Below are 24,908 nucleotides of genomic sequence, written 5' to 3'. Positions count from 1 at the left end.
CTGCACTTTACCTTTTTTTATTTAAAAAGTTCTTGGTTTGGGCTGGAGTGATAGCACAGCGGGTAGGGAGTTTGCCTTGCACGTGGGCAACCCGGGTTCAATTCCGAGCATCCCATACAGTCCCCCAAGCACCACCAGGATTAATTCCTGAGTGCATGAGCCGGGAGTAACCCCTGTGCATTGCCAGGTATGACCCAAAAAGGAAAAAAAAGTTCTTGGTTTATTTTGGGGTCACATCCAGAGGTGGTCAGGGCTTACTCCTGGCTCTGCGCTTGGGGGTCACTCCTAGTGGTCTCAGGGTTGCCATATGCAGCGCTAGGTATTGAACCTGGGTCGTCGTGTGCTCTCCCTGCTGTCCTCTCTCCCTGGCCCCTGAGTTTTACCTTTTTTTTTGCTTCTTGGGTCACACCCGGCAATGCACAGGGGTTACTCCTGGCTCTGCACTCAGGAATTACTCCTTTACTCCTGGTGGTGCTCAAGGGACCATATGGGATGCTGGGAATCAAAGCGGGGTTGGCCGTGTGCAAGGCAAATGCCCTACCCACTGTGCTATCGCTCCAGCCCCTGAGTTTTACCTTTATGAGAGCTGTGCACTGCCAGGAGAGCTTCTCTCGGCTTTTCATGCATTTCCGGATCGCTCCAGATAGCAGTTTCTCACTTGCCGGTAACCCACGACCAGTTTGCTGGTGCCAACCAGCATGGCCGGAGCCCTCCAGATGGGTTGGCGTGGTGTGGGGTGAATGAAGATAGACTAGACATGGGGAGAGACCTCGAGAGACTCGAAGACTGTGGGAAATCTCTGCCCATCGCCAGCTCCTTCGCAGTTGTGTCCTCCTGTCCGGGGCCCGGGTGAGTACCCAGGAGGTGCTGCAGTCAGTTGGGGATCAGGCTCCTGGAACATTTCTTGCTTGTTTTTTCTTTTTTGGCTCATACCCAACTGATGCGCAGAGATTACTCCTAGCGATGCTTGGGGGATGCTATGGGATGCCCAGGATCAAACTCGGGTCAGCTGTGTGTAAGGCAAATGCCCACCCCACTGTAGCCCTCCCCACTGTACCATACCTCTGGCCCCTCCCTGAATTTCTGGTTTCTGAACCCGATGTTGGGCGTTTCCAGGGGTGCCTGCAGGGCGTTGCCGCCAGGTGGGATTTCTTCCTGACTTGATTGGGGCCAGGAGGAGAAGGAAGAAGGTGGGTCACAGCTCCCCTCCAGGGAGCCCTAGCACGCAAACACAATCCCAGCATCACCAGATGCCCCTTTCTCCATTTGCTGGACCACAGAGTTGGGGGGGGGCAGTCAGCACGGTGATGAGGGACAAGTTCTGAGCAGGAACTGAGGTTCAGAGTCAGTTATCTGACCCAGCAGCTCTGGAATCGTCCTGCAGCTATGGGAAGACTCACAAAAATCTGGGTTCGAGCTCCCTTCCCTGCACTGCTGAGCCTCAGTTTTCTCATCTGTAAAATGTGCGCAAGAAGCCCCAAAACTTGCGACTACAGAGATGCTGCAAGAAATAAGATGCTTGCTTTGCATGCAGAAGACCCAGGTTCTGATCCCCAGCACAACCTAGGGTCCCCTGTGGGGCTGGAGTGGGGAAGGCACACTGCTACATACTACAGTGGGGAAGGCACTTGCCTTGCCCAGGGTCAAGTCAGGTTCGATCCCTGGCCCCTGAGTACCACCAGGAGTAATCTCTGAGCACAGAGCCAGGAGTAAGGCCTGAGCACCGATGGGTGTAGGCCCCCAGTCAAAAAAAAAATCTCACAAGTTATAGGACTTGAAATACAATAAACACTACCGCAAACAAATTATAATTGGTGTGGAACCCCGGCACCCCACTTCCCACCTGAATTCAACTGGAATCTGCCCTGTCCCCAACAAACCTGCATCCTCGGTGTGTCTCGTCTCTAACCAGCGATCCTACAGCGCCCCCTGTTGGACACCACAGCTCAAGCCGGCTGGCATTCCAGTTTGAACTACCTCAAGTTCCTCCTTTCCCTACTGAGCCCTAATGTGCTTCCCACTGCCCTTCCCTGTTTCTCATCCAACCCCGTAGGGCAGCCCAACCTGTCCTTCCCCTTCTTGCAACCTAGCAGAGCTCCAGAGGGCCCTGGAGATGGAGCCCTGAGCCTACCCCATCACCATCCTTCCAAATGTTATTTCAGCTCCAGGCTCCTGGGCCCCTCCAGACAATCACTCCTTTTTTGTTGTTTTTTGGTCACACCCAGTGATGCTCAGAGGTTACTCCTGGGAGTGTGAGAGTGCTTGGGGGACCATACGGAATGCTGGAGATTGAACCTGGGTTGGCCATAAAGGTAAAAGGTAAAGGCCCTCCCGTTGATCGTCGATTTGCTCGAGCGGGCCCAGTAACATCTCCATTGGAGACTGTTGTTACTGTGTTTGACATATTGAATACTCTCGGCAGAACAAATGCCTACCTCAAGGCACTGTCGCTCTGGTCCCTGAACAGTCACTTCTGTACAACACACACACACACACACACACACACACACACACACACACACAGCACCACCCAACAAGGAGAAAGTGTTCGAAGAAGTTCATTGAATGAAAGAACAAATATTTTTTTTTTATTTGAAGCGTGGTGATGGGAAGCTGAGACCACACCCAGGCCATGCTCAGGACTTAATCCTGGCTCTGTGCTCAGGGATAAAATCTTGGCGGCATTCAGGGGACCATATGGGATGCTGGGGATAAAACTCAGCTCAGCTGCGTGCAAAGCAAGCACCTCCCCGCTTTACTATTATTGCTCCGGCCCTGCAAGTTGTGTTTTGGTTTTTGGCTATATTGGTCACACCTGGTGGCGCTCAGGAGTTACTCCTTGCTCTGCACTCAGGAATTACTCATAGCGGTGCTCAGGGGACCATATGGGATGCTGGGAATTGAACCCGGGTCGGCCACGTGCAAGGCAAACGCCCTACCCGCTGTGCTATCGCTCCAGCCCCCCTACGGTCTATTTTAAAGAGGCAAAGAAAGTCAGGTTTTTTAATTGGTTAGGAAATAGAATTGGGATTCGCTTTGTTTCTTACCATTTACTGGCTTTTGCCCAGACGTGCAAAAAGGTTGGGCTAGGTGATTCCTGGAATCGCTGGGGTTCAATACAGTACTAAATACTAGAGGAGCCTCATCCTCCTTCCTTCAGACACTCTGGATACTTAACTCGGGACAGGAGGATCCAACTACTAAGAGGTTGATGCCAGATTTCCCCCCTCCCCCAGACAGATTTGTCTGAAGTTTCTTTCTTTTTTTTTTTTTTTTTTTTGCTTTTTGGGTCACACCCAGCAATGCACAGTGGTTACTCCTGGCTCATGCACTCAGGAATTACTCTGGCAGTGTTTGGTGGACAATATGGGATGCTGGGAATCGAACCCAGGTAGGTCGCGTGCAAGGCATTCGCCCTTCCCGCTGGACTATCGCTCCAGCCCCTGTCCGAAGTTTCTTGAAACCCTCTAGATATCTCCCGCCTTCTCGGTCCTACTTCCATTCTCTGCCAGGCACCACCAACCACAGCTAGGCCAGTCTGCGGGGCGGGGTCCACCCCAGTACTTCCTTCATGTACCACCAGGGGGCGCTGCCCCCACAGGCTCTGCGCTGTGGACCAAACCGCAGAGCATCCAGCCAGCGCTATCCGCAGTGACCACTTCCGGATGGGGTGGGGAGCGCATTCATTTCTCTGGTTTCCCGGGAGAAAGAAACCTGGCCCAGGATTGCTGGCCAGGCCGTCGGACAGCTGGAGCCTCTCTTCTCCCTCCCCTCCACGAATTCCTTCTTCTCCCAGTTGGGTGTGGCTGTTTGCTGTGGATTTCTCACTGGCGGGACTAGGAGCTACACATAAATGGAGACAACCCAGTTTCCCAGGGTCTTAGCCATCCCCCTACTCCCACTCTCTAGATGACAAGAGCCAGTCATCCACACTCCCGACAAACCCCAACTTTCTCATTTTTCGGCGGGGGCGAGGGGAGGCAAGCACACACGTGGTGGTATTCAGGGCTGCCTCCTGGTGGGCTCAAGGGACCATATAGGGTGCTGGGATCAAACCTGGATTGGCTTCACACTATAGAATCACTCAAGCCCCAACCACCCCCGAAGTTTTCTGCCTGTTTCTACGGGAATGATTTTTCAATCTGTCTCGTGGCCACGTTGTCCCAGAAAAGTCTCTGCACGGCTGGATCTAAACAGATCCTGGAGATGCTCTGGTGATTTCCCAGCTCTGGTGCAAGGGATCCCCAGAATCTGCCTCTCCTTGAGGATTTTTCCAGCATCTGCTCACAAAGTTGGGGGGAAGGGTGGAACCTGAAAGCCCTGGATCCTCCCAGGCAATGCAATCTAGAGGGGAAGCAACAGAAAATTGGTTTGGGGGCTTAGGGATGAAGGCTGGTGCTGTTCAAAATTCAAACCCACTCACAGGATTCTTGGTTTTGGGCCACACCCAGCAGGGATCACTCCTGAAAGCGCTGAGGGGATGAGCCCACCCGGTATGGAATGCTGAGGATCAAACCCCGGCTTGCTTGTGTAAGGCAAGCACCTTCCCCACTGTCCTATCATTTTGGCCCCGCACCCCAGCATTCTTCAACGGGCAGATCCAAAGCAGAGACTGGTGCTTGATAATCGGTGCTTGATTATTTTTATTTGCATGTGGCTCTGGTTCATTAAGGAGACAGCGGGGTTCAGAGACAGGCCAGAGGAGGAAAGAAAGGGGGAAGAAAGAAAAAGAAATGTGTCTGTGGGCTTCCCTCCCTTTGGCAAGCCAAGCACCCGCAGCTGGATGGAGGAATCTGTCACACACACCCCGCCCCGCCCAGTTCTTCCTTTACATTCCAGTTGGGGTGCAAGGAAAAAACATTTCTTTTTAAATCAATGCAAAAGAAAAAAATAAATCTGTAACAAGGAAAATAAGCGGGGTGTTGGGTGGAGACCGGGAGGTAAGACCAGCCCGTTTAACCTCCAGCTAGAACACATGTGGGAGAGCACGCTGGTCCCCTGCATGTGGCTGGTGGGGTCTCACACCCCCGCCCCCTCACAGCTGCTCTTCATGCTCCCCTAGCCCAGCTTCTGCCCTGGCCTGGGCCCTCAGTGCCCGCAGACTGCTGGCCTCCCCTGCCCGGGGTTCCCTCTTGGGCAGCGTAGGCAGCCGCGGGCTGGCCCACAGAGCTCTCCGGCGCTTGCGGAACCAGGAGAAGCGACCCGGGGTCTGGAACCTCACTGTCTTCACCTGCTTCCGGGCCCGAGCTCCTGAAGTGGCCCCTGAGGCCCCTCGGGCAGCATCGTGCACATCTGGGGCCTGCATCCCGGAAAGGGCAGCTCCTGCTCCCTCAACTAGGGGGGCCTCTGCCCTCCGGCTATGGGGGAGGTCCGCTCTCTGGAGAATGACAGCCTCCCTCTGACTAGCGAGGGCCTCTGGCCTCTGGCTAACGGAGGCCAGTACTCCTTGGACAGCTGGGGCCTGGGCCCTCTGATTATCTGCAGCTTCTTCCCCCTGGACAGCTATAACCTCTGCCCTCTGGTTATCACCAGCCTCTGCCCTCTGATTATCTTCAGCCTCTGCCTGGACAGCTGGGGCCTCTGCGCTCTGATTATCTTCAGCCTCTGCCTCTTTGACAGCTGGGGCCTCTGCCCTTTGATTATCTTCCGCCTCTGCATCCTCCGCAGCTGGTGCCTCTGCCCTTGGATTATCTACCTCTGCTTCCTGGACAACCATAACCTCTGCCAGCTGGTTATCACCAGCCTCTGCTTCCTGGAGCACAATGACCTCTGCCCTCTGATTATCTACAGCCTCTGCTCTCTGATCATCTGCACCCCCTGGGATCTGGTCAGCAGGGAAATCTGCCACCTCCTTTCTGCTGTGCCGGCGCCTTAAAGAGGCCCAGTTGATCTTGGGTTTCCACTGCTTCCGCGGGGTGCCCACGGGGCCCTGGGCATCCAGGCCGCTGCCCACATCATCGCCTCCACTGGCACCTTCTGCTGCGGGCGCCTCTGCGCTCTGCTCCACAGCCAAAGCCGGCTGGACCTCACCTGACCCAGGGCCGGCTCTGGGAGCCCACCCCTTCACTCTCTGCCTCAGCTTCCCCCAGGACACCTGGCGGACGCACTCCCGCCACCGGTCAGCCTTGGTCAGCTGGGGCCCCGGGTTGTCGTCCACGGTGGGCACGGGTACGGCTAGGCGGCGGCGCAGGGGCTGGAGGGCGCCGGCCGGCTGCTCCCCGCGCCGCAGGAACGCGTCCACCAGCTCCTCGTCGTCTCCGCTCTCCACGTCGCTGCCCAGGTACTTGCTGCCCAGGTAACTGACCGGCATCCTGCGCGCCCGGGCCCGGCCCCCCGCAGGGCGGGAGGTCTCGAAGTCGCTGAGGTCGCTGTCGCTGGCGTTGCTGCTGTCGTAGGTGCCCACGACCAGCCGAGGTGGGGGGATGGCCATCTGCGGTACGCGCCGGCGCACCCGGGGCGCCTTGGACTTGGCGGGGGGCTGCGGTGGGTGCGGGGTGCTCTTCTCGATGATGCGGGCCACGTCCTCCAGCGTGCGGCCCTCTTCCTCCAGGAACTGCGTCAGCCGCTCCCGAAATTCCGCCTCCTTGGTGGCGGGCTTGGAGATGACACGCCAGACGCCGCCGGCCAGCAGCACCTCGCGCGGGATGCGCAGGTAGTCCACGTCCTCCCCGATCTGCAGCATGCCCACCGTGGAGTCCTCCCTCCGGAACACCTTCCCGATCTTCTTAAACGTGCCCACGGGCTTCAGGGCGTCCACCAGCACGTCCAGGTCCACGTCCTTGCACGCGTCTGGGACGCTCCAGAGGATCAGGCAGTCGGGGGACGGCAGGAAGCCCCAGGGGAACCAGCCCCCCACGTGGCTTTTCTCGAGGGTCTTTAAGATCTCCAGCTTGAAATCGAGAAGGGGGGCGCGCGCGCAGCCCCGACTCCACGAAGCGCTGAACTCTGGGGGCAGCCGCCCGCGGTGGAACCCGCTTCCCAGTGGCCCGGGAGGCCACCAAGTCCGAACCCACCACCACGACTACCCTATCACCGCCGCCACCACCTGGGCCGCACCGGGGCCGGGGGGAGTCAGTTTCCAGGGTGCTTACGTGAGGCCTGGGGTGGGGGAGGCCGGCGCGGGGTCAGTCTTGCGGCTCCAGCCCCTCGCCAGCTGGAATCGCGAAGTCCCGGCTGCAAGTGGGATCGCGGGGCGGCCTGTGGCCCGTTCTGCAGCCCCCAGGGAGCGCCTGGCACTGGGGCGCAGGGTGCGCGGACAAAGGCGGCTCGGCCCCGGCGCTCCAATATGGCCGAGGCGCTGGGAGGCCGCGGCCCAGCCCCCTCGGGAGGGTCTCCCGCCCCCGGGCAGGCGGCCACCCGCCCCCACGCACCCCCGTCCAGGCTGACCTTGACGCGCTCCCGCCTCCCGCGCCGCCCGCGCGCTCGGGGCGTCGGAGCGCGGGCGCAGGAAATGCCTGGCCGCCCGCCCCCGGGGTGAGGCCCACCTTCCCCGTCTCAGCTTACACGCCCCGGCGCCCGGAGACTGACAGGGGGGCTGTCCAGTCGCTTCGGGGGCCTCCTCGCTCCCCTCCCCACCGGGGTGTGGCCGCGCCCCGGGCCTCGCGGGGGCCGCCGCTTCCCCGCAGCCCGCCCGCCCGCCCAGGCCCCACGTCAGCACCTTTCTGCAGAAGGACAGCGCCTTCCAGCACCCGCCCGCCTCGCGGCACGGCACGTCCAGCCGGGCCGTGACCCTCCCTGATGCGAGTGCCCAGGAGGGCGCGCCGCTCCAGAGCCGTTTGCATGCCAAGCTTGGTGGCCGCAGCGATGCCCCGCAACCCACCCTGGGATGCGCTGGAAAACCGGTCCCAAAGGCTCTTCCAGGACCCCGCTCCAGTCCCTAGCATGGTGTGGAGCTCAGTGAGATGCATCTGAGGGAATGGCTAAACCCAAGTGTTTTGTCTGTTGGAAAGAATAATGTTATGGTGGCCACTTGAAGTGGAATATTATGCTGCCGTGAAAAAATGAGCCAAGAGTTGGCAGAAGAGTTCTGTGGTTGGCGGGGTCGGGGAGTGGACCTGGGGCCTCACACTTGCAAGGCTAGTGTTCCCACCCACTCCTCGAGTTTCTGGAGCATGTCCCAGGATCAGATGAAGTTGGGTGCGCTCAGGGCGCTAGAGCTGTGCTGTGGACACACTGCCTGTGTCTGACCTCATTCTAAGGGCCCTCAAGGGATGAACCCACTGAATCCTCACCTAGCTGTTGTCAGACGGGGGATAGGATCCTGCCCACTAAAGAAGAAATAAAATTAAAAATAAAATCACTGAGGGGGGGAGCGATAGTACAGCGGATAGGGCGTTTGCCTTGCATGTGGCCGCCTGGTTTCAATTCCTTACATCCTATATAGTCCCCTGAGTACCACTAGGAGTAATTCCTGAGTTCAGAGCCAGACGTAACCCCTGAGTACCACTGGGTGTGGTCCCCAAAGCACCCCCTCCAGAAAATAGTCACTGGGGGAATGGAGCCATAGTGTAGTGGGTAAGGCACTTGCCTTGCACACAGCTGACCCAGGTCAATCCTGGGCATCCTGTATGATCTCCTGAGCCCTACCAAGAGTGATCACTGAGTGCAGAGACAGGAGTTAGCTCGGAGCACAGCCAGGTGTAGCCCCAAACAAATCGAAAAGAAAAGAATCTAGGGTCATTGGTGGAGGGATGGGGGCATGGAATGGCGGGGTACAGGAGGGAACACTGTATGCTTAGAAATCTGTTTAAGCAACTATGTAAATCATGGTGTCTAAATTTAAGAAGAAGAGAATGTTCCACAAACATGAGTCAGGCCCTTTTGTAAGTTGGCCCTATATTAAAGAGAAAGTGGCAAAGAGAAAAAAAAGCAGAATTAACTTTTTAAAGAAATCAAAAGCTTGTGACCACCCAGGGAATTTGTTGTTGAGGAAAAAATTCTAGCTGCCTCTCATTAGAATAGCAGGCTGAAGAGATAGCACAGTGGGGAGGGCATCTGCCTTGCATGCGGCCGACCCAGGTTCCATCCCAGGCACCCCATGGGGTCCCCAGAGCCCACCAGGAGTTATTCCTGAGTGCAGAAGTAGGAGTGAGCCCTGAACATCACTGGGAGTGGGCCAAAACCAAACCACCACAGCAAAATGTTCATTTGGGGCTGGAGAGAGAAAGAGCACCGCAGGTAAGACACTCGCCATGCATGTGGTTGACCTGGGTTTAGTCCCCTGAATCCCACCAGGAGTGATCCCTGAGCACAGAGCTCAGAGTAAGCCCTGCGCACTGCCAGATGTGGTCAGACAACAATAAAATGAATCCTCCGTGCTGAGGTGGGCATCTCTGCCAGCCTCATCCTATGAGTGGGAAGCCCAGTTGGTCAGTGGCACAGCTCCAGTGGAAGCTTGAGACCTTGGGCACTGAAATAAGAGTCAGAGCAGTGGGCAACATTGTAAGACACAGATAATCCCTCTCTGCTCAAAAATGTCTAGACTTTATTTATGTATTAATTTATTTTGGCTTTGGGGGCCTGACCCAACCCCGTGTGCAAGGCAAGTGCCTGACCTGCTTTATGATCTGGGCCTTCAAAGTCCAGGCAATTTAACCATTGAAAGTTATACCATCCACACACCACCCTCATCACGTACCAGGACACCTGCTCGCCCCTTTTCCCCACAGCCCATCATTCCCACCCCAGCCCAGGGTTAGACGAACCCTTGTGTTGTTGTTGTTGATTTGTTTGTTTCAGGGTGAAACTTAGTGATGCTCAGGGGTGACCCCTGCCTCTACACTCAGGGATCACTCCTGACGGTACTCAGGGGACCATATGGGGTGCGGGGATTGAACCGGATTGGTCGCGTGCAAAGCAAGGGCCTTCCCCGCTGTATTGCACTCTGACCCTGGAAGGATTGTTTTATATTGATTTTTTTCTTCCCCTTCTCTTTGGAGTTGCCATGGGGGAGGTCATGGTTGGTTATAGAATGACAGAGATTGCACACTTTAAACACTCTGTTGTGGCACAGGGGCGCCCCAAATAACATGTGGATGGACACATGGGAGGAGCCCTGGACCAAACTCTTGACCTTGTGCATGCAAATCAGGAGCTCTACCACTGAGCTGTTCCTGGCCTACAGGGTTTTTAAAGATCTTAGTTAAATCTGTTGTCTGTTTTGGGGGGAAAAAAAGGTTTTGGATGGATTTTATCCTTTGGCAATTCACCCTTTTGCAAATCAAATTTTGCCATCAACCTATTTCCTTCTGGAACCAGAGCAGTAGAATAGTGGGAGGGCATATGCCTTGCACAGAGCCAACCCAGGTTCAATCCCTGGCATACCCCCAGCACCGTCAGGAGTAATTACTGAGTGCAGGGGCAGGAGTAACCCCTGAGCACCGCCTGGTGTGACCCCAAAAGCAAAAACAAAACAAAAATCTATTTCTTTCCCTTTTGGGGGGGTGGAGGTACATCCAGAGGTCCTCAGAGTTTATTACTGGCTCTGCACTCAAGGATCACTCCTGACAGGCTAGAGGACTATATGGGGTGCTGGGGGTCAAACCCAAGTCAGCGGCATTCAAGGTAAGGGTTCTATCTGCTATAGTATCTCTCCAGCCCCCACACAAACATATTTCTTAAGATTTGTAATAAAAAATTACTCTGATGTAAAGTCAAAATTAAATATGCTATTGCATAATATATATAAATATTAGACATCACTTAACATCAGAAATAATTATTTGTAGCTTCATTTCGGTCAGTACAATATAGCACAGTACTATACCAGCCTCCTGCCACTGCTTGTAGTAATTTTTATATATATTCATGAAATGATGATGGAAAAGCTCCAAGTGTAATTGTTGCAACAGAATAATGGATAGCATCTATTGTTTGTGGTTTGACCACCAGCCAAAATACTTCTCACACAGAATTTTCACTTTGGTTTTTTTCAGGGCCACACCCAGGGGGTGCTCAGAGCTGACTTTGGCTCTTTGCTCAGTGATAAACCCTGGAGAGGGGATTATATGCAGTGATGGGGATCAAAATGGGGTCAGCAGAATGTAAGGCAAAAATTGTCACCCCTGTGTTATTTCTCTAGCTTAAGACTTAGGTTTGGAAAAAACTTCTAAAATGGGGGCTCCTCATTGGAGAACGATCACTTGATCACTTGATATCCCATTACTCATCGATTTGCCTGAGCGGGCGCCAGTAACGTCTCCTTTCGTCCCTGTCACGTTCTAGTGTAGCCCGATGGCATTTGCTCATTCTAGGAACACGAAGAGCCTCAAACTGATCATTCAGGGTCTTGACGAAGAAGTCTGACTATCTCATAGGTGGGCAGCCACGCGATCTTTTGACGTCCCGTGGAAACCAGTCAGTAATGGCTCTAGTCCAGCAGTCATCTCTAAATCTCATTACGTGTCCAGCCCATCTGAATTTCGACGCCTTAGCAAATGAGAAAGCGTCCCTGATTCCTGAGCGTTGACGGAGGTTGGAACTCCGGATTCTTTCTCTCATTTGAGTGAAGTGTGATACTCCAAGCATAGCTCTTTGAGAGGCCCGAATAGCGTTCTCATCCTGTTTTCGTAGGGCCCAGGTCTCTGAGGCGTATGTTAATGCAGGAAGGACAGTGGAATTGAAGAAATGTGCCCGGAGCTGGAAGTTCTTTGTCCTCTTAGCTATTTCTTCGACACTCTTGAAGAATGAGGAAACAAAAATAATAAGTGCATCTTGTCTGAAAAAAAATGAATTCTTCATTTTATATTATTGTCTCAATGAAATAAGAATATGTAGAAATGCTTACTAACAGCACAGAGTTAAGGATCCAGATAAACTGTGAATATATTAATGGGATGGCAGTACTTTTCTCTATGCTGAAAAATTGGAGCAAATTTATTTCTTCCAAAACAGGCCCTCTCTAGGGGGGCGGAAAGATAGTGCAGTGGGTAGGGCATTTGTCTTGCACGCAGCCAACCCTGGTTCAATCCCTTACATCCCATATGGTCCCTCGAGCACTGCTAGGAGCAACTCCTCAATGCAGAGCCAGGAGTAACCCCTGAGCATGGCTAGGAGTTACTAAAAGAAAAAAAATTCCCTCCAAATAAGCCCTCTCTAGACTGGCCTTAGCCATGTATAGGTGTAGTTTCACATTCAGCTCATCTGGAATTTGTCCAATTTACAGGAACAAATACAAGCTCTTTGTGGTTTAAAGCCATGGCAGCTGCCAATAATCTGTCTATACTATATTGATCAAATGACTGTATCTATATATAGCAAACGATCTCCTTGTTGAGTGCTTGTCAGTACAAATTGCCTGACTGCAGGTGTAACTGAAAGTCTCTGTTGGACCCCCCAAGTGAATCTGCTTTGCCAAAGAGGGACTGATTTTCAAAATAAATCTGCTGTGCAAAAAGTTGAATTTGATTGGGGAAAGGACGAATTTGATTTGCCACAGGGTGAATTCCAAGTGCATACCCGGTATATTTATCTGCTGGGGTTGGGAGGTGGGGGTCACAACTGGTGTGCTCAGGTGCTATTCCCCGTTTGGTGCTTCTGGAGGGGAGGTTCCTGCCTGTAGTGCTGGACACACCATGTAGTGTTCGGGATCAAGCCCACTGCAAAGCCTGTCTAGCTCTCTGAGCTGTCTTCCTGGCCCCTCCAACTCCTTCATCTCACTGAGAGCAAAACCCCCTCTCTGGCCCCCACCCCGCCTTCCTCCTCCTCAGCTCCACACTGACTCACCTGCTCCCTATCACCTAAGCATCACCTCCCTTGCCCCTCAGGGCTTCTGCTCAGGGTGTTCCCAGGCCCAGAATGTTCTCTTGTTGGTCCAAAGCTACCATTTTAGCAAGGTCACACCCCAGGGCCCCCAGTGACAAATGTGACTGCTACTCCTGACCATGCTCAGGGCACCCTATGTGGTGCCAGGGATGGAACCTAGGTTGGCCACCCTGTAAGGCCGGCGACTTCCCCCAGTGTACTATTTCTCAAGTTCCTACCCATTGTCTCCTCCAGCTCCAGAAAAAAAACTTTTTTGCATCCATTGGGGACCAGTGGATTCCAAAGGGAACCAACAATGGTGAAATACAATAGTTCAAAGAAATTTCTGCAACTACCAAGAAAAAAAAAACCCTGTTAAATAATTCTCAAGAAAGAGAGAACAAAAAGGAATGTCCTGCCACAGAGGCCGGGTGGAATGGGGGAATGGGGGGTGGGAGGGATACTGGGATCATTGGTGGTGGAGAATGGGCACTAGTGGAGGGATGGGTACTCGATCATTGTATAACTGAAACCCAAGCACAAAAATTTGTAAGTCTACAATTGTACCTCATGGTGTTTCACTAATAAAAATTTTAAATAAATGAATAAATGTTTGAGTTATATTTTTCCAATAAATAAATAATTCTCAAGGGGCTGGAGTGATAGCACAGCAGGTAGGGCGTTTACCTTGCACGTGGCCGACCTGGGTTGGATTCCCAGCATCCTGTATGGTCCCTTAAGCACCGCCAGGAGTAATTCCTGAGTGCATGAGCCAGGAGTAACTCCTGTGCATCATCGGGTGTGACTCAAACAGCAAAAAATTAAGCTAAATAATCCTTGAGCACGCGTTCCTGCATGCTTGGGTTTAGTTCCCCAAAGGCGCTGCTCTTAGGAAGCAGAGGGAAGGAACAGAGGGAAAGAAAAAACAAACATGGAGCTGAAGGTGACGTGGGTCAACACGGAGGTCCTTTGGGTCAAGCTTGGCTGCTTTGGCTTTGACTGAGCTGGATTTCTCCTCCTCCCCAGTTCCGTCAGGCCAGCTTAGTCCCGGACTGGCCATGGACACCCTGGACCTTCTCTGGCTGGAGTTTCCAAGCGCTGCCCCAGCCCGCTTGTCTCCATGACAACGAGGAGATGCTCCTACGCGCGCTGGACTCGGGAGCTGAGCGAAGATGCCGACTCAGCAGCTCCTCCGGGCCTCGGGCTGCGTCCTTTGATTTCCAGGAGGTGAGGTGCGGGGGTGGGTGTCTGAGGGCTGCACACCCGGCAGTACTCAAGGCTTACTCTGGCTCTGCACTCAGGAAATACTTCTAGCGGTGCTGGCGGGTGGTGGGTGCTGTGGGATGCGGAGGATCGAATGCGGGTCTGCGGCGTGCAAGGCAGGCGCCCTCCCTCACCCCCCACCCCTGCCCCCGTACTAGTGCTCCCGCACTTGAACTCTGGATTTGGAAGGGGAGATAGTAATTGATGTCAAACCTGCCTGTGATCGATCATATTCCTCAGATGAGAAAAGTAACGCTCAGGAGAAGCCTCTAGGCTAAGGTCACGCGGAAAAGCTGGAGAGGGCTTGAAAGTGTCACCTGTCGTCTGGACCAGGGCTGGGGACGGCCCTCGGACCTCACAGGCCCGCAGACCTCACAGTCACGTGGCCGGTGGAAAGTCTTCAGGAATTCTTGGGAACTGAGTGGCTGGAGGGGCGAGGGGGGGATGTTTCCAGAAGAAAATGTACCCTCAAGCCAGAAGCGAAGCTGAGAGCAGAGGTTTTGGGGGAATAGCAGAAGTACTTCCTACACTTTTTTTTTTCAATCCATGCTATGGCCGATATCCCATAGGATCCCCTGAGCATATTCAGGAGTGATTCCTGAGCTCAGAGCCAGGAGTAGCCTCTAAGCACTGCAGGATGTGGCCCCCAAACCAAACCACCACAACAAAAAAGAACGCTGCTCGCTGCTCTGCTCGCTGCTGGGGTTTTGCCCCTCTCCACACACAGCATTTGGAAACTTTTTGTAGACTTAATTGATTTCTCTTAATGTCAATAGCCTCTGCTTCCTGGCAGAATTACTAAGAGCTTTTGATTGTCCAAACCTCCCTGGGGAGCTAAAAGAGTTGCTATCTTTCTAAAACCCCAAACTCTGAATTTAAAGCCACATCCGAAAGCCAGAGAGTTTGGATAAGGAAGTGAGAGACTAATGAGGGGCGCCCCTTCCCCTTAAGTGGGGCGGGGAGACATTCTGAGTGAATTACTTCAGGATGCTGTGGTTTTCTGCGGGGCAGAGTACACAGGAAAGTGTTTGATTTCTCCTTCATTGCTTCACCTCTTCCAGCTGCCACTGGCAACTCAGGGCGAGGAGAAAGCCACTGGGTTTGTGTCCTTTGAGCTCTGATAATACCCCCTTTAAAAATAGCTCACGGGGCTGGAGGATAGCACAGAGGGTAGGACGTTTGCCTTGCACGCAGCCTACCCAGGTTCGATTCCTAGCATCCCATATGGTCCCTTGAGCACCACCAGGAGTAATTCCTGAGTGCATGAGCCTGATGCACCCTGTGCATCGCCAGGTGTCACCCAAAAATCCCCCCCCGCAAAAAAATTCACCTCTGGGGCTGGAGCAGTAGTACAGGCGTGAGGGTGTTTGTCTCGAACATGGCCCCCAAAGCACTGCCAGGAATAATTCCTGAGTGCAGAGCCAGAAGTACCCCCTGAGCATTGTTGGTGTGACCCAAAAAGCCAAACAAAAAACTCAGCCCAAGCAGTAGGGCAAGTGGTTTTCCAAATAGCTTTTACTTCCAAGTGGGATCTCCCCATTAACAAAGTGACAACTGGAGGTTTATTAGCATTCATTTATTTACTAAGTTCCTATTGGGCAAGAAAGCACTATCCGGGCTGGAGTGATAGCACAGCGGGTAGGGCGTTAGTCTTGCACACGGCCCACTGGTTTCAATCCCGTATGGTCCCCCCCTCCCAAGTTCCCCCCGCCCCCACCCCACACTGCCAGGAATAACTCCTGAGTTCATGAGCCAGGAGTAAACCCTGTGCCTCACCAGGTGTGACCCAAAAAGAAAAAAAAAAGGAAAAAAGAAAGCACTGTCCACAAAGAAAACAAGAAAGAGCTCAGGGGAGGCTGATTTTGGAATCAGGGCTTATAAAAGGCAGCTGCAGCTTTTCCCATTCCCTTCCCACCCCCAGCTTCGATTTCCTTGGGGATTCTGGTTCGGAATTGCGAGGCCCATGTTGTGGTTGTGCAGTTTTGCCCACTCATCGCGATATCAGGAAACCCTTTATCAGAAAACGCGGAGGAAGAAGATAGCGGAAGGAGACTGCTGGCAGGGCTCAGGGAACCCTACGCGCTGCCGGGAATCAAACCCAGATTGCCTACATGACCAGCAAGCGCCCTACCACGGCACTATCTTTCAAGTTTCGTAACTCCAGTCTTAACTGCGGAAGGATGCTACTGCACTGGCACGGTGTACCACATTGGGACAGCACAGCAGCACCCAGTCTACAATTGTGCCTGAGGCTTGAGTAACTTCTTTTTTTTTTTTGGCTTTTTTGGGTGACACCGGGGATGCACAGGGGATACTCCTGGCTCTGCACTCAGGAATTACTTCTGGCGGTGCTCGGGGGACCATATGGGGTGCTGGGAATCGAACCCAGGTCGGCCGCATGCAAGGCAAACACCCTACCCGCTGTGCTATTGCTCCAGCCCCTTGAGTAACTTTTCAAGCTCAGACTCTGATCAGTCTTTTTTGGAGGGAATGGCATACTGGGCGATGCTCAGGGGTTACTCCTGGCTCTGCAGTCAGGAATTATTCCTGACAGTGCTTGGGGTGGGGGTGGGGCGGTGATACTGGATGTCCGGGATTGAACCCAGGTCAGTGGCATTCGAGGGAAGGAAAGGGCCTTACCCGCTGTACTTTTCTCTCAGGCCCCTGATCACAGACTCAAGGCTGAAGGAGAGGTTAGGTGCAGGCTGGAAATATACAAGTAATAAAAGGATTAGTGGAGATGAGACAGGGGATAGTACAGCTGGGAGGGCATTTGCCTGGCACTCTGATGATCCAGATTCGATCCCTGGCATCCCATATGGTCCCTCAAACCGCCCAGGAGTGATCCCTGAGCACAGAGCCAGGAGTAAGCTCTGAGCACCACCAGATCTGGCTCAAAAACCAAAAAAGAAAAAAATAACAGCTTGAGAGCAACCAAGTCCTAAAGCACGAATGGAATTGCAGGTGCCTACATTCATGTGCAGATCATAGAAAAAGCTTAAAACCAACCTTTGCACAGAAAGTAAAGGTGTTAAGGTGTTTCGGGCCAGGCTAGGGATTTGCTTGCAGATGGATAGAAGAAACCAGAGACTTGCCCAGGGTTTGTTTAGATTATGTTAATGTGAAGGAAAAAAAATTCATCGAAGCCTTGACACTTGCCGGAAAAGCAAAGACCTAAGGTTCTTTAGCTCTGCTTGGGGGAGGAGGTAAAGACTCACAGAAAGAAGGAAAAAGGGGTCAATGTTGGAATTTCAGACATGCAACTGGAGGATTTCACTGTTTGGGTGGGTGGGATCTAACCCCCTGCGGGAATAATTGACAGGTGTGTAAATTACTTACTTTTGTAAACAGCCACTCACCTTAACAATTCTTTGGTGGACTTCCCTGTTTAATTTTGGCAAGTAAGGATCCAAGGCCCTGTGGGTGTAACTGACAGGTGTGTAAATTACCTGCTCCTGGGGTGCTTGAGTTCAAACTGTCAAGTGTATTTTGCAACTCCTCTCCAACCTTGGCAAATCCCTGAACCCCTGAAGTGTACACCTTCACAGCTCACCCCTAACTAGAGCTCACTCCTAAACTAGGGCTCAAACACCCCCCCCCACACACACACACACATGCATCTGATTTTTCATTTGTTCTTCACACAGCCCCACCACCCAGGCTAATGTTAATTGATAACTCTTGAAAGTGATCTTTTAATTATTTGCATACTTAAGGACCATGTCCTAGACAGTTGTCTTGTTTTTTGGAGAGTGGGGCCAGCTTCCTCCTAGCAATTCAGAACTTTGGGAATTTGGGGCACCCTATGGGGTACTAGGGATCAAAATCAGGTCTACAGCTTGCAGGACAAAACCACAGCCACCCTACCCACAGTACTATGGCTCCTGCCCACCATCTTTTTTTTTTTTTAACTATAGGGAGCACTCCCAGAGATGCTCCTTCTCTGTATGGTGCTTAGGCTGTGCGGTTCTTGGGAGACATCAGGGCTAACTGGGGGTGCTGTGTAGGGAGCACCGTGAGGGTTCAGGGAACTGACTCAGGGCCCAATACATACTTCCACTGGAGCCATACACATCTGGGCCCAAGGTACATCCTCTTAAAAATGAGACACACACACACACACACGAATCTCGGACCCAAGCAGCTTGCTGCAGAGATGGCTCTGGACTTTGCAATAGGCCACTTATGCCGGGGTTCTCCAGATGCGGGCAGGTGCCATTCCTCTGCCCGCCCTCTAGGAATCCCAGCAGCTGCCATCGTCTAGAACTCAGAGAAAGCTCCAGGTACAAGGTGGCAGTGGTGGAAAACGCCAGGCCTCATGTGACAGGGGAGGAGTTGGCCCTTCTCCTTCCCCGCCCTCACCCCAATGGGACTCTGAGATGACTCCCACATACGGCCACCATCTACTTAAGCTCCCACACGGCCATGATCCAGAGACACACACACGAATCTAGGCCCAAGCAACTTGCTGCAGAGATCTCTCCAGACCCTAATTATTAAACTTTTAAAATTCCTAGAGCGTGCAGCTGCTCTGTAGGCCGTGCAACATTACATTTTATCCATAACAAGCAATACAAAACAAATTGTCTAGTATTGCCTTTTTGGCAGATATGATGGTGGTGGGAATGGTGTCAAAACAATGAATGTAACCAAAGTAGAGAGTATTGTGCAAATTGTCTGCCACACAGGCAGGGGAAGGCATGGAATGGGGTGGGGAGTATACTGAGGATTTTGGTGGTGGAAAATGTGCGCTGGTGAAGGGATGGGTGTTTGATGATTGTATGATTAAAGGTCAAAAATAAAAGCTTTGTTACTGTACCTCAATAAAAGGGGGGGAAGTGAGAGAGAGGGGGCCAGAGCTATAGTACAGTAGGAAGGGCATTTGCCTTGCATGCAGCCAACTTGGGTTCGGTCCCCGCCTACCCTGAGCACTGCCAGGAGTAATTCCTGAGTACAGAGCTGGGAGTAACCCCTGAGCATTGCTGGGTATGACCCAAAAAGCCAAAAATTAAAAAAGAAAGAGAGGGAGAGAGAGAGAAAGAGAGAGGGAGGAAGAGGGAGAAGAAGAAAGCGTCTGCAATCGAGGCAGGCTGGGGATATTGGTGGTGGGAAATGTGCACTGGTGGAGAGGCAGGCGTTGGAACAATCTATGACTGAAACCCAATCACAAACAACTTTTTAACTGTGCATCTCATGGTGATTTCAATTAAAATATATAGACATAGGGGCTGGAGCGATAGCACGGCGGGTAGGGCATTTGCCTTGCACGCGGCTGACCCGGATTCGATTCCCAGCATCCCATATGGTCCCATGAGCACTGCCAGGAGTAATTCCTGAGTGCAGAGCCAGGAGTAACCCCTGAGCATCAGCTGGGTGTGACCCAAAAAAGAAAAAAAAAAGAAACTGTGTGAGTGGACACTTTTGGGGGGCTGTGGATTTATGACTCTCAGGGTGCTCTTGCAGATTGCTGGGCTTATGTACCTTCTTCCAAATTTAGCCGCAAGTGACAGAATAGTGTGTCTGTCCCAGCCATTAATATTGACTGAGAAGGTGCCTTGTTCCAGGCTCAGGGTGATGCGGGGGGCAAACAGGGTGAGCAAGACAGGCTCTGCTGTGGGGGTCTCCACGTGATGGTTATGGCAGGCAAGGTTACCTTCTTCCCAGTCTGGGAGGACAACCGTGTAATTATCACAAAGACGTGTTCTGTGCCCTGGGGTGGGGCCTAGTACACAGGGTATGTTATTTGGGACAGACAAGTTTGATTGAAGTTGAAGGCAATAAGTATATTGAAAATCCTGCACAACTTCATCCTGTAAAGCTTCAGCCTAGAAGGCCTCCTGGAGGAGGTGATATAAGATAGAATGCATATAATCACCACAATAATGACACTGTTTTGATGTTTGTGTTTTGGGGGGTAACCTCAGATGGTTGTCTAGGTCTTGCTCCTGGTGCTGTACTCATGACCCAACTCCTGGCAAGACTCGGGGGACCCTATGGGGTGCTGAGGATCGAATCCAGAACTGCTGTGCACAAGGCAAGCATCCTCTCCACTGTGCCATCACTCCAACACATTGGAGCTCCAACAGCTTTCCAGCCAGGAGCCTCTCTGAGGAAGAGTAGTTAGAGGGGAATTCTGAAAAATGAGAAGAAATTTTTGCAATGAAAATTGCAGGAAAGGGACCAGAGCACTATTTTAGTGGGGAGGAGTTTGCTTGCAGCTGACCCGGGTTTTATCCCTGGCATCCCATAGGGTCCCCTGAACACTGCCAGGAATGACTCCTGAGTGCAGAGCCAGGAGTCACCCCTGCGCACCACCAGATGTGAACCAAAACCCCAAAAAAAAGTGGAGGGGAGAAAAAGGAAGAAAGGGAGAAAGAGAGAAAGGGAGAAAGAAGGGAAGAAAGAAAGAAAGAAAGAAAGAAAGAAAGAAAGAAAGAAAGAAAGGGGCTGGAGAGTTAGCACAGTGGATAGGGTGTTTGCCTTGCATGTGGCCAACCCAGGTTCGATTCCCAGCACCCATGTGGTCTCTTGAGCACCACCAGGAGTAATTCCTGAGTGCAGAGTCAGGAGTAACCCCTGTGCATCGCAGGGTGTGACCCAAAAAGAAAAAAAAGGGGGGGTACATTGGTGGTGGGACTGGTGCTGGAATATTAAAAGCCGGAAACAACTGTATTGTAAACAACTTTGTAATCATGGTGTTAAAATAAAATTTTAAAAAAAAGGAAGAAAGTTGTAAGAAATCCAGAGACCCTTGCAGTTGTTAATTCCCTGGGGTGCAAATGGGGTGACGCTGGGCGTGGCACTGTTCTTAGACTCACAAGGAGTGGCCAGAGCTGGCTGGTGCTGAAGGCAGAGGACCGGCGGCCCTGTGGTCACAGTAAGGTGTGATTTTGGGCATGAGCCATAGGTAGGGCATAAAGCCCTTGCCTTGCATGCACGCAACTGACCTTGGTTCAATCCTGGTACCCTGAGCACCACCAGAAGTGAGCACAGAGCCAGGGATAGCCCCTGAACCAAGGTGTGGTCCCAAATCCCCCCCCCCCAGTCCCCTAAAAACAAAAGGGTGATTTTATGCCAAATGAGGCTGCAGTGGTCCAGGGATGTTGGGATACCAGAGAGTGAGTTGGGAGAGAAGGACGTGTCTGAAACCTTCTCAGGTCTGGGCTGTGAGTGCAAAATAGTGGCCCATTCACTGCAAAGACCACATGCTGGGGCTGGAGCCATAGCACAGCGGGAAACTGGATTCAATTCCCAGCATCCCATATGGTCCCTGGAGCACCGCCAGGGGTAATTCCTGAGTGCATGAGCCAGGAGTAACCCATGTACAACGCTGGATGTGACCCAAAAAAAAGCAAAAAAACCCAAAAGGCCACATGGTGGGCCTGAGCAAGAGGACAGCGAGAGGGCAGTTGCCTCTCACGCAGGGTTCATCTGCGATGCTAGGGAATGAGCACATAAAACCTGCGCTCTAGCCTGCTGAGTCATCTTGTCGACCCCACCTGATGAGCTCTTCCACTGGGTCGCTGTCTCATGTGTGGAAATCTCTGCCATTACCAGGAATCTCTGATGGTTTGGCTGGACTTGCACAATCAGAGAAGCAGCAGGTCCGTGCACTCTGGGAAACTGGGGAGAAATGAATGGGAGGCAGGGGAGTCTCTGCTTGGGGGTGGGGTAGGGTTTAAATTTCATCTGTCTAATCGGCATTCAAACCAGGGGATGTCGGGGTACAGAGAGCTGGGAGGAGATGGTGAAGAGGTTAGTTTAGAAGTCTCTGGTACTTGGGATCTCCTTTTTTCTTTTTTTTTTGGGGGGGGGGTAGGCAGGGCACACCCAGCTATGCTCAGGGGTTACTCCTGGCACTGTACTCAGAAATCACTCCTGGTGGTGTTTGGGGGATCATATGGGATGCCGGGGATTGAACCCTGCTCAGCAGCATGCAAGGCCAGCACTTTACCTGCTGTGCTATTGCTCCAGCCCCTTGGGAACTCCTTTGTAAGGTGTGAGGCAAAATAAGATCATTTTGACTCCGAGATGACATGGAAAGAGAATAACCTGGATCTGAGTTGAGGGCTGGATGGGATGGAGTCTGCAGGGGGCTGAGGGGTGAGGGCGGCTGGAACCATCCAGGAATCTGTATCTCCAAGGCAGTCTGAGAAAATGATGGGAAAAGCAAAGAGGCTTTCTGAGAGGCCTATGGCAGAGTCTGGGGCAGCCTCACAGCCAAAGGCACCAGAGGAAAAGCAGGGACAGGGGCTCAGCAGGTGAACTGAGTCTTTTTCTGTGACAGGACAGACTAAAATCCTCACGGGCAACACTGATAGGGGTGGGTGTGATAGTCCAGCGGGGAGGGCACTGGCCTATCCTAAGGCCAACCTGGGTTCCATCCCCAGCATCCCAGATAGTCCCGAATCTGCCAAAAGTGATGCCTGAGGGCAGCAGGTGCGCCCCCCCCAAACAAACACTCATGGTCTGTATCACTGATCTAACAAAGAGATGAGTTATAAAGGGCGGAATAGGAATCCGTGGAGAAACCCCCAAAATACGCCTCCTATCAGTAGAAGGACCATCTCCAGAGCCTGATGCAGTGAAATTGTGCACAGAGAAGAGAGGGTCTTGTGTCTGAGGTATTCTAATCCCGGGGTGGCTTCAGAGCCCCAACATGGGGTCATTCTACCAAACAGCAGGCAACTCTGGATCCTTCCAAAGTATGAGGCTGACCGGGTGCTCCCCAGGAACCAGAGGTGCCAGAGTAGGGCAGGTAGAAGCTTCTGGAAAGGGAATGATTGGAATTAAGGAAGATAACCAGGGCATTAGATGACCATGTGGTGGTTCCCCCCACTTCCTGGCTCCATCTCTGGCACCACATATTGTTCCAGGAGCACTGCCAACTGAGTACCAATGGATGTGGTCCAAACCCCAACCAAACTCTGCTGTGGCTGACCCTGAAGTCTCCATTTCTCAGATTCTAGAGGACCTTCCAGAGGATTCTACTTTCTCCTGATTCTATGCTCAGGGATCATGCCTGGTAATGCTCAGGGGACCCTCTAGCATACCAGGGCTCGAACCTGGGCTGACTGCATGCGTGGCAGGCACCTTACCCACTGTACTATTTCTCCAGCGCCCTTCAAGGGGAAATTTTATTTATTTATTTATTTTGCTTTTTGGGTCACACCCAGCGATGTTCAGGTCTTACTCCTGGCTCTGCACGCAGGAACCACTCCTGAAAGTGCTCACGCGTTTTTATGGGATGTCGGGGATCGAACTTGTAAGGCAGACATTTTACCCTCTGTACTATTGCTACAACCCCTCAAGGGGAAATTTTTATCCCAACCTCAAAATGACATTTTTAACACTCCATATGTATTTATTGCTTTAGTTTTGGGGCCATACCTGGTGATGCTCAGGGGTTACTTCTGGCTCTGGGCTCAGGAATTACTCCTGGTGGTGCTTGGGGGACCATGTGGGATGCTGGGGATTGAACCTGGGCCGGCCATGCAAGGCAAATGCCCTATCTGCTGTCCTATCACTCTGGCTCCTTTTTCTTTTAAAAAAAAAGGCTGGGGGGTTGGAGCCATAGCATAGAGGGTAGAGCATTTGCCTTGCATGCACACGGTCGACCTAGGTTCGATTCCCAGCATCCCATATGGTCCCCCAAGCACCGCCAGGAGTAATTACTGAGTGCATGAGCTAGGAGTAACCCCTGTGCAATGCCAGGTGTGTCCCAAAAGAAGCATAAATAAGTAAATATAAATAAATTTTTTAAAAAATTTAAAAAGGCTGGATCCAGAGATGGCTGGAAGGGCTGGAGTATATGATTTGCTTACACTGCACGTGGCTGCTCCTGGTTCAATCCCAAGCACCAAATATGGACCTGCAAAAAGCTCCAGGGGGGGACCCCAGAGTACAGAATAAGCCCTGAGCATTTCCTGGTGCACCCCCCAAAATTACACAAAGTTGGAGAAAATACTCTCAAATCTATTCTCACTCCACTCCCAGATAAGTTTCTCTAATGCAGACACTTAATCACTTAATCACTTAACTTCCCGTTAGTCGTTGATTTGCTCCAGCGGGTGCCAGTAACGTCTCCATTTGTCCCTGTCGCGTGCTAGTGTAGCCCAATGGCATCTGTTCGCGCTGGGAACATGAAGAGCCTCAAACCGATCATTCATGATCTTGACAAAGAAGTCTGACCATCTGGTAGGTGGGCGGCCACACGGTCTTTTGACATCCCGTGGAATCCAGTTGGTAACAGCTCTAGTCCAGCGGTCATCTTTAAATCTCATTACGTGACCAGCCCATCTGATTTTCGACACCTTGGCAAATGAGACAGCGTCCCTGATTCTTGATCGTCGAAGGATGTCAGAACTCCGGATTCTTTCTCTCATTTGAGTGAAACGTGATATTCCAAGCAAAGCTCTTTCTATTCTTCTTTGGGAGACCTGAATAGCGTTCTCATCTTGTTTGCGTAGGGCCCAGGTCTCTGAGGCATATGTTAATGCAGGAAGAACAGTGGAATCAAAGAGATGTGCCCGGAGCCGGAGGTTCTTCGTCCTCTTAGCTATTTCTTCGACGTTCTTGAAGGCGTTCCAAGCCGCTTTCTTCCTCCTGCGCAGCTCGGGTGCTAGGTCATTTGTCATGTTGACCTCTCGACCTAGGTACACATAGCTGTTGCATTCGGAGATGGTCGTTCCATTGAGAGCGAATGGGGCATCAGGAACGAGGCTGTTTCTCATAAACATTGTCTTCGTAAGATTCAGCTGTAGTCCTACCTTTCCACACTCACTGTCAAAGTCGGCCAGCATTTGTGCCGCTTGGCTGATGTTTGGTGTTATTAAAACAGTGTCATCAGCAAAGCGGAGGTGGTGTAGTTGCTGACCATCTATCTTCACTCCCATTCCTTCCCA

The 24,908-nt window shown here is 52.3% G+C and overlaps 1 protein-coding gene across 2 annotated transcripts; it reads right to left on the bottom strand.

Annotated features, from left to right (window-relative positions):
• Positions 1 to 4,625: 4,625 nt before the first annotated feature.
• CCDC8 (coiled-coil domain containing 8) lies at positions 4,626 to 7,011 on the bottom strand. 2 transcript variants are annotated; one of them, XM_056137079.1, is made up of 2 exons: positions 5,815 to 7,011; positions 4,626 to 5,484 (listed from the first exon to the last, which is right to left on the bottom strand). In XM_056137079.1, exons 1-2 carry the CDS (start codon positions 6,680 to 6,682, stop codon positions 5,036 to 5,038), a joined length of 1,317 nt encoding a protein of 438 aa, XP_055993054.1. In that variant the 5' UTR covers positions 6,683 to 7,011; the 3' UTR covers positions 4,626 to 5,035. The 2 variants fall into 2 exon arrangements, with proteins under 2 accessions (XP_055993054.1, XP_055993053.1); XM_056137078.1 differs by having other exon boundaries at positions 4,626 to 7,011.
• Positions 7,012 to 24,908: the final 17,897 nt, after the last annotated feature.

The sequence above is a fragment of the Sorex fumeus genome, unplaced genomic scaffold (genome assembly GCF_029834395.1).
Source record: "Sorex fumeus unplaced genomic scaffold, SorFum_2.1 ptg000122l, whole genome shotgun sequence".
NCBI lineage: Eukaryota > Metazoa > Chordata > Mammalia > Eulipotyphla > Soricidae > Sorex > Sorex fumeus.
Note: the sequence above shows the minus strand (reverse complement) of the source record. Positions and strands in the feature narration are given on the sequence as shown.